The following is a 22101-nucleotide window of genomic DNA, read 5'->3' on the forward strand; positions in this document are numbered from 1 at the left end:
CTTGCCAAATTCTCTAAGATGACGGAGGCAGCTTATGGTAGGGAAATTATCATTCAATTCTCTGGCAACAGCTCTGGTGGACATTCCTGCAGTCAGCATGACAATTGCACGCTCCCTCAAAAACATAAGACATTGTGTTTTTTGACAACGGCACATTTTAGAGTAGCCTTATTGTCCACAGCACAAGGTGCACCTGTAACGATCATGCTGTTTAATCATCTTCTTGATATGCCACACCTGTCAGGTGGATGGATTCTCTTGGCAAAGGAGAAATGCTCAATTAGAGGGATGTAAATTAATGGGTGCACAAAATGAGAGAAATAAGCTTTTTGTGCGTATGGAACATTTCTGGGATCTTTTATTTCAGCTCATGAAACTTGGGACCAACACTTTACATGTTGCCCTTATATTTTTATTGAGCACACGAGCAGGCGTGGAGTGTCGCTATGAAGGAGGGGATCCAGGTTTCAGGGACTGACTGACCTGCACTTTGTAGGGGTCCCCAGTGATTCTCAGGGGTTTGTCTGCTCCAGTGGGCATGGGGCCATCCTGGATCATCATCATTTTCACACCGGTTCTCTCCTGTGGGGAGCAAACAGGTCAAAAATAATCTGAACTACCTATTCCAGATGTAGAGGAAGTGAGATGGTTGAATAATGTTGACAATGAAGCACAAACGAGTAGATATCTTCCCATTGCTTATTGACAACTTCCTCCATTTCAATACCCACGGTTTCTGAAGAACTGCCTAAACGAATGTAGTTAACTTCAATAACCCAAAACAGTAGCATAAGGAGACATTTATAAAGCCGCTTAAAAACAAATCACTAAGACCGGAGCATTTTGTTAATACACGTGTGCCTCAACCACAGAATCCACTGAGCGTCTCGTGGACGTACCTGCAGTTGTTTGATGGTGTCCCCTCCCTTGCCAATGACCAGGCCCACTTTGCTGGCAGGGATGAGGATCTCCTGGATGGCGCTGTTGCTGTCCATCTCGCTGTGGAACCCCGGGCCGTTCCGACACCGGTCCACAATCTGACTCAGCAGCCTCTTGGCCTGCCTGGTGGGAGAGGGGCACAGTCCACTCATGTCCATGTTCATACATAGCCAGACCATGCATACAAACTACACCTGATGGGTTTCTCCATGTGCAAAAAATACATATTGAATAGTGTCAGGTGGTGCCACCTAATAACAGCACTAGACCATTCATCCGGCGCTGGTCATTATGGTGGAGTTCAGGAGGGCACCGCGTAGAGCAGTACGATAAACCGACACAGCCTTCCTCTTGCCGAAGCATTTTGCTTAGGTCTGTAATTGTGGCCGATTTTTGCTAGACAACGTTCCCGTAGATTGTAAAAGCATTATTTGGTCAACAGTAAGTCTACGCATTATGTTGATTCCTGCTATGAAAGTATATGCCGGTCTCCGCTTCGCTGCCGGCTCCCACTCCCCACAGCGCGCACAGAGGGAGAGATGCAGTCGGAGGCATCAGCATATGACCTTTCTTCAAAATGCTATTGCGGGAAAAACACAGTTTTCAAAGCGACCAATGTTCTAGTTACAGAGCAGAGAGTGACAGCTTTCTGAGAGTATATCATGTATTTCTCACCTCTTAATATTGAGTTCATGGCAACACTTTACAACCAGTGTAGGCTGTGTTGTATGGGTTTTATGCCACTGCGGAGCAGAGCGTGCTATTTACAGTGAATAGGCCTACATCACATAGCTCGGGCATTGCGCTGGAAAGCATGTGGGACATTAGCCTACATTTACTGATACATGAATCAATTAGCCTACATTTACTGATACATTAATCAATTAGCCTACATTGCTATATAGCAATAATATCATATTTAGAGTTAGCAATCTAGCTACGTGTTTATCAGCTAGCGAATAATATAACTTATAGGTCAATACGGACAAAGATTTCAGAAAATTCTCTGGAGCCAAAAATAAATCTGATAATTATGGATACTATTTTTAAAGGTTGCACATCAAAATATAAAATTGTGCATTTCAAAGATATATTAGATGTAATTGCTTACTTTATCAATCATAGGCTACCATCTCAGTTGTCTTACTTGGCACTGGAAAAATGTTTTGTCTAGGGAATCCTTTTTTGTTATCTGGCATAATAGTTCCATTTATTGTGACTGTGTTGCAATAAACTCAAGTTCTGATTTTCACGTCTTGTGACTCGACCATTGGGGCCTTCTTGTGACTCGACCATTGGGGCCTTCTTGTGACTCGACCATTGGGGCCTTCTTGTGACTCGACCATTGGGGCCTTCTTGTGACTCGACCATTGGGGCCTTCTTGTGACTCGACCATTGGGGCCTTCTTGTGACTTGTATGTGCACTTGGACTGGATAGGCTACTATGATCAGCAGTGAGGGTTCTGTTCTCTCGCCACACCGGCACACGCAGCCTACATCAGCTGGTGAGCTGTGGAGGAGAAAGACATGTGGGCAGACAGGCAGGCACCGCTCGTACGCGACAAGACGCCAAAGCGACTCTTGCTTCTCCGTAACCACCAGCCTACCATTTAGCTTTGCCTGGTTATGAAAAAACAAACAGTTTATGAAATTGAAAACTATCCTATTGTGTTACCCTCCCAATTTCTCCAGTCTCCATTTAGTCTTCACTCTGGAATATAAAAACTACACAAATAAAACGGGCATTACAAAAAAGTAGCCGAGAGCCCATCACAATTATTGTAAATTATAATATGGTCAAACTGACAGGAGCAATAGCCAACTCCGTAGAGAGACCATTCATCCCTTCAAAACAGCATTACCGATTACACATAACTATTGAACATTATATAAAAAGTGTGTGTTAGCCTGTGTGAGAAGGACTTGTTTCATAGGCTATTACAGGCAATCACGACCATATTATTATTGGATTCACACAGACTAGAGCACTTGGACCAGGACTCGAGCACTGGGGCTCAGTCTCATGACTCGACCTTGAGCACACAGGACTAGGCCTTGAGTGACTCGACGATGACCCCCCCCCCCCCCCCCATAAAAATATTTATAATTAAACCGCTGATTTACCATTATCACAAACAATTTCCATTTATGGCCAAAAATCCATATTGTCATATCACCCAGCTCTTGTGCCACTTTGCTGAGCAGACATGTTTCCTTACAATATATTTCCATCTGATCACTATGTAGCCAAAACCAAGGTACCAAATCCCTGAGGGGAATGTGCTGTAACTTACTCAATGTTCTCTGGACTTCCGGTTAGGGTGCAGGCCCTGTCCATCATGCCGCCGCTGTCTGTTACACAACACAACGCTCCATTATACACACCTCCATGTTAACAGCCTACATGCTACCTTATTATTGATTCATGTTTATGAAGTCACATTGGTTATTTCACTACAAAATGACTCAATATATTCATTGTGGGCGTATATGGTTGTAGACAAGATTTGACAAGGCTTCAGTTTCTCTCAGCTGAACCTGTTGAGCAGGTTGTGTCATGAGCTTGCCTCGTACTCAGGGTGTGCTTCTGGGCTTCCTGGAAACGCTATCACCGATAACAGGAAGGACCTTAGTAGCAACTCAGTCAAGTACCGACATGACAAACTAAGGTATAGAGGGCCACTGTCTCTTCTTTAGGCAGAACTTACCTGCAGCTATCTGAATCTTGCAGCCTGACTCCAACTGAATTCTCGTGATCTGCTCTCCTCCTCTTCCAATGACTGAGTGTGGGTGAGAGGAAAGGGAATTACAACAGTTAAAATGTCAATATCCCAGCCCATGTTTGTTTAAAATGACCCCAAACAGTTCATGTGAGTACTGTAAGTTGGAGACAATCACTAGAATGTGTGTGGGAGTATTATCAACAGCTAAATAGTGTTACTTACTGAATCCAACCATCTTATCAGGCACTTTGAAGTCTTCTGTCATAATAGCCCTGCAAGACACCACGACAACAATCAATGACCCCAGTACAAAACCGTTAAGGGTATATACAGTATCTACTGGGACGTAGTATGGCCTACTTACAAATTATAGGATTTTATTATCATACTTATGAAAGCTTGACGGGATAGTTCACCCTCAACCCAAAGATGCATCTCAGTGTTCCCCCAGGATTTTTTTCAGCAGCAATGACAAAGTGAGGTTTGGGGGGGGTTGGGTTGGTAGTGGGGGTGGCCAATGGCACTGTCTCTGACCAAAACTTTAGATAACCTGACATATTTGCTTTTTTAAAGCAATTTTCCTGCAACCCCACACATTTTGCAACGGGGCTGAGAAAAAAAACGTAAGCCAAAATAATATTTCATGTTTTTATTAATCTGACTCCATCTAATATTACAGTAAAGCCACGTGCAGTGAAGTACGAATTTTGCTGAACAGGATCAAAAAATGGTCATGAGAAGCGAACGCAAAAATGATTTAATAACTTTGTAAAATGAACAATACATTATACAAGGCCTAAAGCTTAAGTTACAAGGCAATACTGACATTAACAAGACAATAATGTAGGCACCAGAGACTGAGAGTGTTCATGGCCTGAGTCCCTAGGGAGGAGAGAGTCAGTACTGCATCTCACCAGAGCAGGTCAAGAACAAAATGCAATTCATCTAAAACCCCTTCATAAACATTGAGCTGTTTCAATAAAAAAATCTGCATTGTTAACCAATACTATTACAGATATCAGACCTACAGGAACTAAAGACAACAGAACCTCTGCTTCAGAGGTCTAAGGAATTGGGGGATAGGGAGAGCAACACAGAAGGCTAAATGGTATTTGCCATGGTCTTATGCTATCTGACTCAAACAAAATCAAATGGGGGGCTCAATGCCAGGACTTTTTGTTTTAGGTTCTGCCCGTCTAGTTTTTATTATGGGGATTGTTAGTTCTCAAAGATGATCCATTATCTTCACTACATACATTATATCTGCTTTGAGTCTTAAGTTTATACTGAAATCGTTTTAGTCACGAAAAATATATAAATAAATGCATCGTCTTTTTCTGGAGTGGCGGCCCGCCTCGGCTAAATTAATATAGGGGAAACACGGCATCTTAGGTTGCGCCCATATTTCCCATTCATTTGAATTGATGGCTGCCGATTTCTACACAACATGGACTCTGCTCAACTTGAGACATGAAAACTTCCAACTAGGTATCCCTTTAATTCATGAAAGTGTCATTCTGTGCCAAACTTGATGACAAGAAGAACATGTTTGACTAAAACCACAAAGTTGCGTGCAGAACAAATAGGCCTATCTGAGATGCTACTGGATACAGGGGCAATAGTGAAGTTCATAGCCTGATTGATCTACTGTTTAATCAATATCTACTCACACATCCATCAATACAAAGTCATTTGAGAAGATGAGTCTCACCTTTGATGTACCATTCCACCCAGCTGGTTACCTACTGAGAAACGATGTGATGGTAAAACAGGAAGGGGAAGAGAAACAGGGGGAAACAATTAGCTTGAGACCAAATTAACTCCAATCAATGCAAAACTCTAAAATACAGAATAACCATTGTGGCTGCAGGACCAAGAGAAGTGACTCTGGGTGGATTGGATAAAAAAAACAGATGGAGATGGGTCTGTCTGACACACAGCAGGGGTGTGCACAGCTATGGAAATGAGGCGTGTGCATGGTTCAGAGATAGTACCCGGGTCACTGGTTATCAGCACAGACATGCATTTTGACAGGTTGCAATAAGCAGTGGACCTAAAGGGTCACTGAATGATATGGTGCTACTGACAGAACACCATAAACGGATATCCACAAGGTTCACTACATGTTTACGGTCGTTTGCACATATTTAGTTGTTGGAAATGCATTGAGGTAAAGGAATTAAATGCCTATGAATATAAAGGATGTATGACGTGGTGTAAATTCACACAGACATTACACTGCGGAGGACTTTCGCTTAACTTAAATGGTGTTAAATGGTACTTGTATTATTTAAAAGTGACCATTAAGGACCTAACAGGGGTGACCGGTGTATTTACAGCGCAACAGCCGACTGTTGTTACATTTCATATTTTGTGTAGCTTAACCTTGAGAAACTGAAGAGCAAATTGTTGAAAACCAGTGAGTTGGCCAGCCAAACAGCCCCAGAACTGCACACAACTTATTCAGCCATGCATTCAGAGCGAAAATATACCACACCATGACAGGTTAAGAGGACAATAACTGACTGGAGTTTCTGCTTCACCGACACAAAATTGCCCAAATCTACATTTTGGGTGCATATGGGTAACCACACGAAACATTCCACCATTCTGCAAAGCCACACCCTTGCGGGTTAGCTACAATTCCAGAAGAATCAACCGCCGACATACACAACAACAATAATAATAACAATAATAATAACGTGGAAACTAAGGACAGCTTGTCAAACATGCTTGGTGAATTGAAAACATTTTGTTGGTAAACAAGATAGGCTAGTTCAAATTTACTGAGTGTTCCATTGTCATATGCTTCTAAAACAGACTGAGTAAAGTACGCAAGAAAATACTGACCTACAGAGGGAAAACTATGAGCAATGACAGATACACACTTTACACACAAGTATTAGGACAAGTCATGAATTCTTTCACAGACAAAATGCGGTGTACATTTGAAATCAGAAACACACCCAGCGCTAGAGGCCCAAAGGAAAACGCAGATGTTGAAAATGAAAATGCATACAGTTCTAGTTTGCCAGGTTTCAAACTGCGAGAGCATAACGGAATTGAGCCGGAATGTGAATCGAGGGCTTCAATACAAAAACGTAAAACCATGTTCACACTGACCTTTGCAACCATCAGACAATACCTCTTAACCCCTTATTAGATTAGGCCAAGCCATTTCCTGTTTTATAACATAAATGCTCTGACAGAACTGCTTCCTCAGGGAGAGGCTGGAGTTAAGTCATGAGTAAAGCCTTACATAAGGTTTAGCTGACTTCTGTTGCTCCTGCTTTTACTGGGCCTGTAAGCTTAGAAGGTAATTTTCCACATCAAGGACCCCCCCCCGAACTGGTCTCATCTCATCCCCTGCAATTCCTTCAAGGCAGCTGCAGCCCATTTGCTGAACTGATTCCGCAGAAAGATGTAGCAAACACACTAACACCACAGAATTACAATTCCTATAACCACTGGAAGTATGAACGCGAAGCCAATGCAGCAAGATCCTTAATGTAAGGGCTCACTCAATTGCAATGAAATCCAGATCAGTTGTGCTGTCTATTGAATTGTTTTCATCTGTAAATACACGTCATTGGTCATTAGCATAACAAAAAGTAACCATAACGACAATAGTTACAAAAATGTATCTTTATGAATAGCAACAACTGATATGAGCTCAATCAGCATTATCCACATTTCTAGAAGCACGGTTCCTTTCTCTACTTGGTGGACTTGCCTCTAACCACAAACCTGTTTCACTTGCTGCTGCTCGCTGCATTTGGCCTTTTTTTTAATCCCTTACAGCTTTGGAGGCATGTAACCTGCAGTTTGTGGTTTATCAAGCAACCAATGTCGATCAATCATATCTGTCGCAGCTAGAGCATTGTGCTGCAGGAAGAGGGAGGGTTAGAATGAGAAATCCCCTCAATGGCCTCTGGGTAACTAGGGATCTGCTTCTGTTCTGACCTAACAGTTAATTTACTTTGTGGTGTTGGACAGTAATCCTGCCCTGAAATAACACAGGACGAGGAGGAGAAAGCTCTGTCTGAATCGAGCTACAGAGAGGCAGAGCACTTCCCAACTTCTCCTGGCTAGTGGTTACTCTACCCACTTCCACATTTCCCCTCCCATTGGCACAAGGCAGCACCGATCCAAGCCAGCCCACTACTAGTACAATTACATGTCATTCAAAATGCAACAGACCTGCTATCCAGAGGGCCCCATTGCTTGACAAACATACTGGCTAGCTCCTACACCTTCCACAAATAGGCTACGAGACAGAATATACATAAACAAGTGACAAGAGCTCACATTACGTAGTGCCGTCATGACTGATCTCTTGACCTGGGGGTCGCTGGTTATCCTGGTCAGTTGGCTACACCACAGTCTCAAGACAGCTGAAATATGGAATGGATTTAAAAGGCTAAGGTGGACCAATCAATTACTTCATAGTGTTTGCAATGGCACTTCAGACAACAGGGTTTGATTAAGCCAACACGGTATTTGGCTTAAGTGTTGTACCACAGTCCTCAACAAGTACGGTAAGATTACATAAAAACCAGAAGGACCCTCACACTCGGTTGCAGCGCTCTTTCCCAAAGCCGTTTGAAGGGTACCCAGTTGAGCATACTGTAACGGGGATAAGTGTTAAGGCTCATTAAAACAGGAGGATTGTTTTGTATAGTGCATGAGGGAGAGTGGAGAGACCCACTGCCACCGCCTGCTTACCTCCATCATCCATTGAGCGCTTCTGGCCTCCGTAGCCGTAGAGAGAGGGGTCTAGGACTGGAGAAGAGTTGTTCATGTGGGGCATCTGGTCACCTCCCATCTTCGCCGCAATCTGAGGAGACAAGAGGGATAGAGGAGAGGGAGGGCTAGGGTGAGCACACTGATGATAGCAGCACATAACTGGTCCTAGATAATTAGACTAGTTATATCATTAGAAAGGTTTTATTTTACCTTTATTTAGCCAGCCAAACTATTACCCAAAACTATGTACTATTTTTCATGTTCTAATTTCCGTAGTCAGACATTTTTACTCAGTCCCCTACATCTGAAGGAAAATGAAAGGCAGTAACTACCTAGTTATGAAACTAGCTATAGCAGCACCACATGCACATTTGACAAAACACCGCTTGCAACTCCTCACCCGAAATTTGCCCCTTGCCAACACCAATTAACTACATGTATTCTCAGTAGATTGACATTCAAATCCAAACGTCGCACAAAAGCACGAGGCCAGTTTCTCCTAAACCCCTCCTCCGCCACTACCGCTAGCCATTAAAGAAAGTATAGAGTTTCGGCAACATTGTCGCAAATTAGAGGCTGACAATTAGAGCCTTCCATCAACTTCAGCGATCATTATCTACTTCAGTGCCACCACACAGAGCTTCCTGCCTGCCTCTGAAAGTGAGAGGGGAGGAGAGAAAAAAACAGCTTTCCAACATGGCTCCTGATCCCAGTTAGGGCTGAGCTGAACTGGGTAGGGGGCCACGGACTGGGTGAGTGAAGGCTCCCCCTCTTCCCTAGAGCTAAACCTTCTTTCTGGGAAATGTCGGGGTGGTATGTCAACACTGTGAGCCGCACACTGATAAATCAACTACCTAGCGAAAGGCTCGTGCCTAGAAGACTAGTATAGTCCTCACAAAACAACTGTTGCTGACTGTCAAGGGGTTTGGGGCAGTCTAGGTCCATGAGGGAAGAAATGCCAGAGGATATTCTGATGCTCAGGGAACATGCCCAAGGTTGGTGAGGCCAGTTTGCTCTGAAATTACAGGTTAAACACTCATGTGTCAGGGGGTAATTCAGCTCTGCATACCACACTATGGCATTGATGTTAAAGTTCTTGAAGTAAAAAATATTTTTATTCTATTTTTCTTTAAGGACTGGATGACATTTGCATAAATATTCAGCTATATCAAAAACATTGTGAAGTGAAAGATTCTCCGGAACTTTTATATAGTTTTTGTCCAGTATTTCGGAAAGTAACGCAATGAAAAATTGGTCCCCGAAAAACTACTACACATGTGTACCACATCATTGCTCCCTCGCTCTGCTCTGGGTGCATCTTGTGCCTCTTGCTAGATGTCACTCAAATGACAAGGGGCTGAAGCTCATTGGATTGAACTCAAATTGCTTGGGGGCTGGCCCACGTGGGGGGAAATGGCACAGCTTCCAGAAAAAGTCAATTTTAAACAAGGGATTTCGTGGCTAAATGAGGTAACACAGTAATTCCGCGCAGATTATGCATGTATGAACTACACGTTGACCCATCCAGAGCAAAGCTATTTCTATTCTTCCCATTCTTAAGTTTTGTTTTTGCCTCTTAATCTTGGTTTTGTCCATCAGCGTCAAACAGCTAAAAATACAATATTTTTGGTTAATGAAATTATATTTCACCGCAGTTTAGATGATACAATGAAATTAGGCGAACGATGAGAATTTTTGCAACCAGGAAATGGTGGAGCGATTTTTGCATATTGCACCTTTAAGGAGAAACGACATGCATTTACTTGATCAGAGAGAGAATAGCAACTCAACCTCAACACTGAATGACAGTAGGCCTGATGTTCAGTCACAATATCAGATACATAGGGCCTACAGAAAACATAACACACAAGTGCTATTTTCAGTTAGAAACTGTAGTGCTGAGCGATTAATCAGCATTCTGGTTAGGCGTGTTATCCATTTATTCAACTAATTGACCTACAATTCATTTATTTGAATTCCCATATTGCATAGTGCATTCTACATAGTTTAGCAAAGAAAACATGGTAATGAACTACAATGACCATAAACCATTGTCTGGTCTGTGAGTCAGTCACAGAAAGGGAGAGAAGAGACAAATAGAGCTGTTGCTTCGAAGGCATCAACCTGAAAATATATGATTAAATGACTGATAGTATTCAGCAGTCATAAAATGATGCCTTATTTATTTTGATGAACTACTAAAAATAGTGATTTTGTCAGACAGCAGCTCTATAGAGATGAGTTGAGTTGGAATGAAATAAAGTAATCAAATAAAACAAATGTAATATTTTATTAAAGTAATGTGAATTAATCCTGGTTATGATAAGCAGTAATGGGCAGTCACTACCATGATTTATTAATTGTTTTATTCTGTGTTACAGCATTCAAACCACATAATGCATTTAAATGTTTAAAAACATAATTGAAATGGAAAATATTGATATTTTATAAATCTAACCGAAAACAAACTCAAAAAGCACTAACCACTCAGCACTAAGAAGCAGTGTATTGAAATCTTTGGTCTTTGTACAGGCTACCAGTAAAATGGGCAGGGTCTCTGGACCTGTTCTACTTTTCCCCCTATGGAGTGGATAAAAGCTAAATGGGCAAATGGCATGGCTGTCCTATTCCTCTTCCCAGAAGCACAGACCTGGGGCCTATAGGGAAGCCGCAAGGGACAGCACAGTGCCACAGTTATCAGAGGAAAACTAAAACCTGACCCACAAGCGTGATGCATGACTACAAGGCCACACGCTTGTAGCTCATGGGATATGCACACAGCTGAGAGAGTTGGGGGAAGAGACCTCGGGCATTATGAAATGGACACCAGTACACCCAAACATGTGCTTATGCCATATGTTCATCTGGGTTTATTTGCAGGAATGTGTCTTTCTCGGGCGAATATGTTGTGAATATCTGGGTTAGTGTCGATTATGGTAATGAAGACTAATAGTTGCTTTTAAAATACGCAGTTAGGAGGATTTCAGCTCATTATTTTCTTTGTCATATTTCCCTGGCCGAGACTATGTGAAAACAGGTGTGTGTTTTAGCCCTGGGAGTAAAGGCTTCACAAGAACTCGGCCCCGAGTGCAGATACCAACTAGGAAGGAATGGGGAGCGGTTGGCAGTTTTCCTTCACTGTTTTCAATAGCCTACGTCCTGAAGTTATAGTCATCTCGGGAAACTTTTACCATGTTGCATGCATGATACTGGTATTTTAAATGTAATAATTTGCACCGTAGTAGCTATGTAGCTAGCTGTGGTTTGATGATCAATTGTAATATTGTAGTCGAATACAGAGTGTTTGGGAGGTTAAAGATGAATAAATTCTGAATAACTACAGTGCCTAGCATTTTTTCATCATATGCCCAAATGACATAGCTTACTTCGAGACGTCAAGAAGTAGCTAGTTAGCCAGCTAAAAAAATGCATAGGAAATATTGGACGTTACAACTCGTTAGCTAACTAGCTAGACAAGGTTAGCTAGTTAGTTACCGGTAGCTAATTCCAAGACAGGAGTAACGTTGTTGTACCGTTAGCTAGCCAGTAGCTACTGAGTTATAACGTCCAATACCATTTAGCTAGCTGACACCCTGGCTGCAAAAAAAAGTTCAGTGATCACATTTTCGCTAAACTTTACGGTCAACATAAGCTGTTGCCGTTGCTAGTTAACCGTGCATGTTATCTGGCTTAATTTGTATAATCGAGGTTAGCTAGTTTTGCTACCAGACTGAAGCACTCGATAGCTTAACAGCTAGCCAACGTCAACTCGGTACTGGATTCTGAAATAGTTTGACATGGCTACATCGCTGTAGTTAGCTAGCCAACTTATTTTATCCAGTGTAAATGTGCGAGTGGTCGCAATTTAACACATCGAGTTGTCTTGTTTTCTGCTATTAAGACAACTTTTGACAGCGCTTGGCTGAAATCAGCTGATATTTCTGGCTTCACCACGAAACTAGGCCACGGCCATACCGGTAGTTTCTCGACGCTGGTGGTAGAAATAGTTAGCTAGTGTTAACTAGTTTCAACTTATGTGGCTTTACAACAGGTTGCAATTTGTTGCTTATGCCTTGCTTTAAAAAAATAAAAAAAAAGTTACCCTCACCTCAGTTTCATGCAGTTGATTTCTATGTTGCGTCAATCATGCTTTGCCTAATTAACTTGCTTGTTATTTTGACTTTTTATTGTGCGTCTTTTGGTCCGCATTCTCATAATCTGCAGGCACAGCCATGCAGTCACTTGGACCTAGTGTGGCTAGTTTGCTAGCTATATATACGGGAAAAGTGTGTTTTTTTAGAGTAAAGGGGGTTCTGTGGGTGCGCTGGTAGGAAAAAAAAGTGCACTCCTCCACCACGCAGAATGGTCTTGTTCGTTTCTCGTCTGAAATCATTCGGTTTCTCTTCGTTGTAATGAATTACCTGTCGGGCCCGGTGTAAAGCGTCGGCGAAGCCATCTGCTTTCGTTCCAGGCTGAGCCACCGAGGCCTGTCCCTGTACCAACTCCGCCATCATCATCATCCCTACTACAGCAGCTCAGCGACACACCAAAAAAAAAACCTTTAGACTAGCGAGCAAATCAAGCAGCACACGCGCCGACCTCAGGAAGAAGAAGCTGAGCCCCTTTCTACACGATACCGCGAGATTCAGAACCATCCATTTTGGATACATGTATTTGATGAAATCACGCGTTACTTGACAGATAGCATGACCATTTTAACCGGAAGAAGTACTGATGGAGGTCAGATAGGTCGTCTTTAGTTACCACAGCCACAAAGTCGTAAACTCCGCCTATTTCTAAATGTAACTTCTTAAATATGCATTTCCTGGATGCTAAAATTATAATAGGTCGCCTAATTTCAGTTTATGTGACAAAACAAGAACGTATAGTGTAGATAATCATTGTAAACCGCTGTGAAATATACACTGCTCAAAAAAATAAAGGGAACACTAAAATAACACATCCTAGATCTGAATGAATGAAATATTCTTGTTGAATACTTTTTTCATTACATAGTTGAATGTGCTGACAACAAAATCACACAAAAATTATCAATGGAAATCAAATTGATCAACCCATGGAGGTCTGGATTTAGAGTCACACTCAAAATTAAAGTGGAAAACCACACTACAGGCTGATCCAACTTTGATGTAATGTCCTTAAAACAAGTCAAAATGAGGCTCAGTAGTGTGTGTGGCCTCCATGTGCCTGTATGACCTCCCTACAACGCCTGGGCATGCTCATGATGAGGTGGTGGATGGTCTCCTGAGGGATCTCCTCCCAGACCTGGACTAAAGCATCCGCCAACTCCTGGACAGTCTGTGCTGCAACGGTTGGTGGATGGAGCGAGACATGATGTCCCAGATGTGCTTAATTGGATTCATGTCTGGGGAACGGGCGGGCCAGTCCACAGCATCAATGCCTTCCTCTTGCAGGAACTGCTGACACACTCCAGCCACGAGGTCTAGCATTGTCTTGCATTAGGAGGAACCCAGGGCCAACCGCACCAGCATATGGTCTCACAAGGGGTCTGAGGATCTCATCTCGGTACCTAATGGCAGTCAGGCTACCTCTGGCGAGCACATGGAGGCTGTGCGGCTCCCCAAATAAATGCCACCCCACACCATGACTGACCCACCGCCAAACCGGTCATGCTGGAGGATGTTGCAGGCAGCAGAACGTTCTCCACGGCGTCTCCAGACTCTGTCAAATCTGTCATGTGCTCAGTGTGAACCTGCTTTCATCTGTGAAGAGCACAGGGCACCAGTGGCGAATTTGCCAATCTTGGTGTTCTCTGGCAAATGCCAAACGTCCTGCACGGTGTTGGGCTGTAAGCCCAACCCCCACCTGTGGACGTCGGGCCCTCACACCACCCTCATGGAGTCTGTTTCTGACCGTTTGAGAAGACACATGCACATTTGTGGCCTGCTGGAGGTCATTTTCCTGCTGCTGGGTTGTTGCCCTCCTACGGCCTCCTCCACGTCTCCTGATGTACTGGCCTGTCTCCTGGTAGCGCCTCCATGCTCTGGACACTACGCTGACAGACACAGCAAACCTTCTTGCCACAGCTCGCATTGATGTATCATCCTGGATGAGCTGCACTACCTGAGCCACTTGTGTGGGCTGTAGACTCCGTCTCATGCTACCACTAGAGTGAAAGCACCGCCAGCATTCAAAAGCGACCAAAACATCAGCCAGGAAGCATAGGAACTGAGAAGTGGTCTGTGGTCCCCACCTGCAGAACCACTCCTTTATTGGGGGTGTCTTGCTAATTGCTTATAATTGTCTATACTATTGTCTATAGTGTTGTCTATTCCATTTGCACAACAGCATGTGAAATGTATTGTCAATCAGTGTTGCTTCCTAAGTGGACAGTTTGATTTCACAGAAGTGTGATTGACTTAGAGTTACTTTGTGTTGTTTAAGTGTTCCCTTTATTTTTTTGAGCAGTGTATTTTCCATAACCAAAGTACTGTATTTTCAGCTGTTTTTAGCTGGTGTACAAAACCGAAAGTAAAATACGCAAATATGAAACTTAAGACCGGGAAGCATAGCAATAGCGCACATTGAACACATCTACATAGGAATAGCGCACATAGAACAGATTCTTAGACTTGCTTAGACCCTAACCCTATGTGAATTTGGTCACGTCACCCAACAAGTAACATATTGCAACTGTAAAATGTCATTTTAAACCTAACAACACTTTTAACTTTTACTTAACTAGGCAATTTAGTTAAGAACTAATTCTTATTTTCAATGAAGTGGGTTAACTGCCTGTTCAGGGACAGAACGACAGATTTGTACCTTGTCAGCTCGGGGATTTGAACTTGCAACCTTCACGGTTACTAGTCCAACGCTCTAACCACTAAGCTACCCTACCGCCACTTTAGAACCAACCTTAACTTTAAATTAAGACAACAACGTGGAAACCGGTCAGATGGTGGTTGGTGGGTTATGTTTCACGATATTGGATACTCCAAAATATTGGTATCACTCCGTGGCGGAGGTAATGATTTACAGATTCACTCCGGTGTACACCTGTGTCACAGCTGGGGTCCGCCCCTATATATAGACCCCATGGCCGTATGGTTTGAGGTACAAACTTTCTGAAGTTCTCTTGGTAAGTCACTGGTAAATGTAATATAACAGAAGTGTGATTGACTTGGAGTTACATTGTGTTGTTTAAGTGTTCCCTTTATTTTTTTGAGCAGTGTATTTTCCATAACCAAAGTACTGTATTTTCAGCTGTTTTTAGCTGGTGTACAAAACCGAAAGTAAAATACGCAAATATGAACCTGTACATAGCCCACCTATAATTTAGCCCAAACAACTACCTCTTTCCCTACTGTATTTATTTATTTAATGCATTTATTTATTTTGCTCCTTTGCACCCCATTATTTGTATTTCTACTTTGTACATTCTTCCACTGCAAATCTACCATTCCAGTGTTTTACTTGCTATATTGTATTTACTTTGCCACCATTACCTTTTTTTTTTGCCTTTACCGCCCTTATCTCACCTCATTTGCTCACATCGTATATAGACTTGTTTATACTGTATTATTGACTGTATGTTTGTTTTACTCCATGTGTAACTCTGTGTCGTTGTATGTGTCGAACTGCTTTGCTTTATCTTGGCCAGGTCGCAATTGTAAATGAGAACTTGTTCTCAACTTGCCTACCTGGTTAAATAAAGGTGAAATAAAAAATAATAATAAACTCACTGGCTGTTTGCAGCCTGGAGTAGCTGCCCCTCCTCTTGAGTGCTCCACACGTTTGATCTGAATCTTCCGCCCGTGGTTTATCGTACTTGTTTCGTTAGCGTTACAAATCGACTCCGTGTGCATCCATTAGTATGGTGGCTCTTGCTATTATAAAATGTAATTTACCTTTCACAATTTGCCGACAGGCTTGTTCTATGTGTGTGTTGTGAATTGCTTTAACATGCTGCTGCATGCGTGGGTTCTGCGCTAATGACCCTGCTATTTTTTTTCTGGTTCTTTCCTCTGCAGAGTGTAAGAGTATCATGGTGGGCTTTCCACTAAGTAGAGACATTCACTTTGGAGTTCCTTAACGGAGTTACTCCATCAAATGTCTGTTTTTACTGCTTGGATATTAAACCGGCTAGGTAATATTGCAGTTTGCTAAATAAATAAATAAAATCCATTAACTGTTTTTTTTTTTGTCTGCCTGTTTTTCCCAAATGGGTCTTCCCTGTTTTTTTTACTCTTCACCCTGGGTGTTGTCCACAATACTCAATAATTCTGGACATCAGAACGGCTGGATGGGTTCTACTCCATTTTATTTTGTGATCCCAAAAAGAGACTGCGGGTTTCAACCGATTCTGGACCTCCGCAACCTCAATGGGTACTTGAAGGTTCCACATGCTGTCCCCAGCCCGCGTGTTGCAGGATGTGTTCAGGGACCAGTGGTTTGTTATGCTGGACCTGAGGGATGCGTACTTCCATGTTCCTGTTCACCAAGCTTATTGGCAGTACCACCGACTTGCTTTTGAAGGGACGGCTTTACGAATTCATGGTTCTTCCCTTCGGCCTCTCCTTTGCACCCCGCACTTCCACAAAGTGCACGATTGGACGATTGACTGATTTGTGCCCCGACCAGGACCCAGGTGCTGTCAGACAAAGACATGCCACTGACCCATATCGGCAGGCTGGGCATTACTGTAAACGACAAGAGTCGTCATCTGACGCCCACACAGAGGGTGTCCTTCATTGGCATGGAACTGGACTCAGTCCTCATAAGAGCATGCCTGCCCACCAGAAGGGTTCTGGCAATCTTATCTTGCTTCAACCACTTTCGGCAGGGGCGGGTGGTATCCGCCCTGACCTGCCAACACCTGTTGGGCCTGCTGACGGCAGCCTCATTGCTGATTCCCCTGGGCCTGCTCCATCTTCGGCCTCTTCAACGGGGGTTCAATTCCCACCGACTGCACCCGAAGCGCCAACGTCAGCGCCAGCTGCGGGTGACTACACAGTGCCTCAGGGCATTGTTGAGGTGGCACTGTTGCTCCTTTCTCTTAGGGGGTGGAGATGCTGAGGATGTGTTGCTGGTCAGTACAGACCCCTCCCAGATCAGCTGGGGGGTGTGGCCAAGGGCAAGTCGGCAAGCGGCTGTTGGCTACCCCCTTGGAGCGTCAGGCGCATCAATACACTAGAGCTCCGAGCTATACTGCTGGCCATACAGTCTTTCCTTCCACATCTGAAGGGAAGACAGGTCCTGGTGAGAACGGACATCACCACATGAGTGAGGTCCCACTGCCTCTGGGGCCTCTGGTGCAGCACCTGTGACAAGTTTGGGTAGGTGAACCTGTTTGCCTCCCTGGACAATTCACACTGCCCCCTGTGGTACTCTGTCGGAGCCACCAGGGCCTCTGTGATTGGATGCTCTGGCTCACAATTGGCCGGGGCTGGAGCTTTACGCATTTCCCCTGATCCAGGGTGTGCCAGACAGGACCAGGATGATGGCAGAGCATCCTCTGCTGCTGGTGGCCCCATACTGGCTCAGATGACCCTGGTTCAGCCTTCTCCTGTCCCTGTTGTCTGGGGCCTTCTTCTGTCCCTGTTGTCTGGGGCACCTTGGCAACTGCCCCTGAGATCTGACCTGCTGTCTCAGGCCTCCCTCCGGCATGCTGTGTCCTGTATGGGCACTGGCTGCCTATGTGGAGCAGACTCGGTGAGTGAGAACAACACACCAGCTCTTTGTCTGCAATGGTGAGAGAGTCCTGGGGGCTGGGTTATCAAAGCAGAGGCTCTCTCACTGGATCATGGACACGATTATGACAGCATTCCACCTGGTTTGCAGGCCAGTGCTGGGATCTGTGGTGGCACATTCAACACGAGGTGTGGCTGCGTCTTGGGCTCTACTGAGAGGCGTGTCCCTCGCTAATATTGGTGCTGCGGCCAGCTGGGCTTTGCTAGATACTATTGGGTAAATGTGGTACCTCCCCTCTATGGTTGGTTCAGCGGTCCTGGGCATCGCCTCCCCTTCCCAGGGACTCGGCCAGGACCCCCCCCTTCCACATCGATGGCCCCTGCGTCTCAGTCCCGCACTGGGACTTCGCCGTTTGCTGGCCAGGTCCCTCTAGCACCAACTAAATCTGGTATGGGTATACCAATATATTGGAGGGATCCAATATAGTGAAACATAACGAAGGTTACGTGTGTAACCACAGTTATGTGAGCTATATGGATCACTCCAATCCTCTATGGCACTACAGGCGCCTCAAAAATGATGTAGAGAACGTGTCGCGGCCATGGGGTCCATATATAGGGGTGGACCCCAGCCATGACACAGGTGTACACAGGAGTGAATCTGTAAATCCTCACCTCAGATGTATCCCTCCACTGCGGAGTGATACCAATATATTGGAGTGACCCATATAGCTCACAAAACCGTGGTTACATACAGCTGATGTCGGAGTTCACATACACTTAGGTTGGAGTCATTAAAACTTGTTTTTCAACCACTACACAAATTTCTTGTTAACAAACTATAGTTTTGTCAAGTCGGTTAAGACATCTACTTTGTACATGACACAAGTCATTTTCCCAACAGCTATTTATAGACAGATAATTTCACTTATAATTCACTGTATCACAATTCCAGTGGGTCAGACGTTTACATGCACTAAGTTGACTGTGCCTTTAAATAGCTTGGAAAATTCCAGAAAATGATGTCATGGCTTTATTAGCTTCTGTTAGGCTAATTGACATAATTTGAGTCAATTGGAAGTGTACCTGTGGATGTATTTCAAAGCCTTACCTTGAAACTCAGTGCCTCTTTGCTTGACATCATGGGAAAATCAAAAGAAATCAACCAAGACCTCAGAAAAAAAATTGTAGACCTCCACGTCTGGTTCATCCTTGGGAGCAATTTCCAAACACCTGAAGGTACTATGTTCATCTGTACAAACAATAGTACTCAAGTATAAACACCATGGAACCGCACAGCTGTCATACTGCTCAGGAAGGAGACGCATTCTGTCTCCTAGAGATGAAAGTACTTTGGTGCGAAAAGTGCAAATCAATCCCAGAACAACAGCAAAGGACGTTGTGAAGATGCTGGAGGAAACAGGTACAAAAGTATCTATATCCACAGTAAAACAAGTCCTATATCGACATAACCTGAAAGGCCGCTCAGCAAGGAAGAAACCACTGTTCCAAAACTGCCATAAAAAAGCCTTGACCTCAATCCTATAAAAAAGTTGTGGGCAGAACTGAAAAAGTGTGTGCGAACCTGACTCAGTTACATCAGCTCTGTCAGGAGGAATGGGTCGAAATTCACCCAACTGATTGTGGGAAGCTTGTGGAAGACTACCTGAAACATTTGACCCAAGTTAAAGAATTTAAAGGCAATGCTACCAAATACTAATATAATGCATGTAAATTTCTGACCCACTGGGAATGTGATGAAAGAAATAAAAGCTGAATTAAATCATTCGCTACTATTATTCTGACATTTCACATTCTTAAAATAAAGTGGTGATCCTAACTGACCTAAGTCAAGGACTTTTTACAAGGATTAAACGTCAGGAATTGTGAAACTGAGTTTAAATGTATTTGGCTAAAGTGTATGTATACTTTCGACTTCAACTGTACATAACCTTTGATTTTTAAAGAGCACGAGCAGCATGTTGATCAATATGAAAATGTTTGATTACATGAGGCATTAGGTGTGAATGTTTGTTTTGGAATGCTCTTTAGAAATGTTTTTGTATAAAAACAAGCTGATGTGTATTTTTAAACTTGCCCAGTTAGTATGCAGTAGCACAACACTGTTCTTTTACCGATGTTTGGTTAAATAAATATGAATTGTTTCCAGGTCAAACGTTTTTACCACTTCCTCACATCGCCCTTGTCACATCGCTAACAGTGCGTATGGTCTTGAATTTGACCAGTTCACAGGATTTATTTAACTGGCAAAACATTTTCAAACAAATTTGCAGTTTTATGTTAATTTTCTTCTGTTACTATTTGTGTGCCCTCCTTTGTTTAACACTGAATGTAGCCTACTCAGATAATGGGCTACAAGGCAATTGGTTTTAAAATGTTTTTTTGTTATTGTGTGTTACAATTGCCTCCACAGTTGGCTAAATGTGTCTGTTTTTGCATGCAGGCCTATTCCTTATGAGTAAAGACGTGTTTTATTGTGTAATATGGGGAGCATCGTGTAACCAATCTGGTTGGACCCAAAACAGTTGACATGTAAGCCTACAGAGAGATGAAAATGGAGGAATATTGATTTTCCTTCTCATTTTCTCCTTGCACATGTGGAAACATCTATCGTTACACATCTGGCAGATTCCAGCACTTTGGAGAGAGGCAAGTAAAATTGCCTCAAATTTATAGACGTTTATGCAAAACAGTTCATGTTCCTTAAATTCCACCCAATCCCAATGCTACAAGAACAAGATGCAAGTAGGCCTCACTCAAATTCATTTGGAGACGATGTATAATGAAAGCACATTTGTTTGAGTAGCCTATTTTTATGTATATTTTTTATTGTCCATGAAATGCAGTGCTTTACATTTTCCCCTAACAATGCAAACAATGTGTTCTCTGTATGTACACCAAACATTGGGAACACCTTCCTCATATTGAGTTGCACCCCCTTCTGCCCACAGAACAGCCTCAATTCATCAGGGTATGGACTCAACAAGGTGTTGAACGTGTTCCTCAGGGATGTTGGCCTATGTTGACGCCAGTGCTTCCTAACAGTTGTGTCAAGTTGGCTGGATGTCCTTTGGGTGGTGGACCATTCTTGATACACACAGGAAACTGTTGCGCATGAAAAACCCTTCAGTGTTGCAGTTCTTGACACAAACTGGCGAGCCTGGCACCTACTACCATACCCTGTTCAAAGGCACTTGAATCTTTGGTCTTGTCCATTCACATTCTAAATTGCACACACACAATCCATGTCTCAATATTTAAAAATCCTCCTTTAACCTGTCTCCTCCCCGTCATCTACACTGATTGACGTGGATTTAACAATTGACATCAATAAGGGATCATAGCTTTCACCTGGATTCAGATGGTCAGGCTATGTCATGGGAAGAGCAGGTGTTCTTAATGTTTTATATACTCTGTGTACAGCATGTGTGGGATATAGACATGTGTCAATGCTGTGGGGTGCTTGGACATGACAGATTTGGGTGGCCTGTGAGACAAGGAGATTGACGTTCCCTTGGTCTGCTGCCTCTTATGGACACAGAGATATCAATTTTCCTGCCTACTCAGCCTCATGCATTTTATCACTTCCAAAAAAGAAGAGAAGAAATTAAGTGGCTGAGAAGTAGGGGTTCCCATTACCATAAACAGACTGACACCACTAAATTAAGATATCACATTTTTGTGAAGTATGATCTTGCGCCGATATTGCTACCATGTGCTCAGCAATGTATTCAAACTCAGGGATGGGTAGGAAGGGAAGTCAAATTCACACAGAACCATTAGAGATTCGGCCGCCTGCAGCCTCCAGTCTCTCTCTCTCCCAGCGGTACAGGAGAACAGGGATAGCCAAAGCAGGTGTGGTGGGCCTCCGGAGTCCTGCCAGTCAACAGTGGGAACTTTCATGAGAATGGAGGGGATGGTGGGGTGTGCAGAGTGTGGTTACCATACAAGGCTGATCAAGTGTCATGTTGCTCCCTCTCCTCTCCATTATTGTTGAG

General features: G+C 43.4%; 1 protein-coding gene across 8 annotated transcripts in view; it reads right to left on the bottom strand.

Moving 5' to 3' along the window:
* The window catches only part of LOC110509799 (far upstream element-binding protein 3), a 29404-nt gene extending 16254 nt beyond the window's left edge, over positions 1-13150 (bottom strand). For 6 of the 8 annotated variants that reach the window (XM_036967211.1, XM_036967205.1, XM_036967209.1 and 3 more), the window contains exons 1-8: positions 12830-13150; positions 8388-8499; positions 5374-5407; positions 3885-3934; positions 3648-3719; positions 3234-3291; positions 900-1062; positions 484-582 (exon numbers count right to left, since the gene is read on the bottom strand). In XM_036967211.1, coding sequence (XP_036823106.1) covers positions 484-582; positions 900-1062; positions 3234-3291; positions 3648-3719; positions 3885-3934; positions 5374-5407; positions 8388-8499; positions 12830-12928 — 687 coding nt within the window. In that variant the 5' untranslated portion in view covers positions 12929-13150. Of the gene's footprint in view, positions 1-483; positions 583-899; positions 1063-3233; positions 3292-3647; positions 3720-3884; positions 3935-5373; positions 5408-7970; positions 8289-8387; positions 8500-12829 lie in introns of all 8 variants that reach the window. The other 2 variants (XM_036967212.1, XM_036967207.1) reach the window with 2 other exon arrangements.
* Positions 13151-22101: the final 8951 nt, after the last annotated feature.

The sequence above is a fragment of the Oncorhynchus mykiss genome, chromosome Y (genome assembly GCF_013265735.2).
Source record: "Oncorhynchus mykiss isolate Arlee chromosome Y, USDA_OmykA_1.1, whole genome shotgun sequence".
NCBI lineage: Eukaryota > Metazoa > Chordata > Actinopteri > Salmoniformes > Salmonidae > Oncorhynchus > Oncorhynchus mykiss.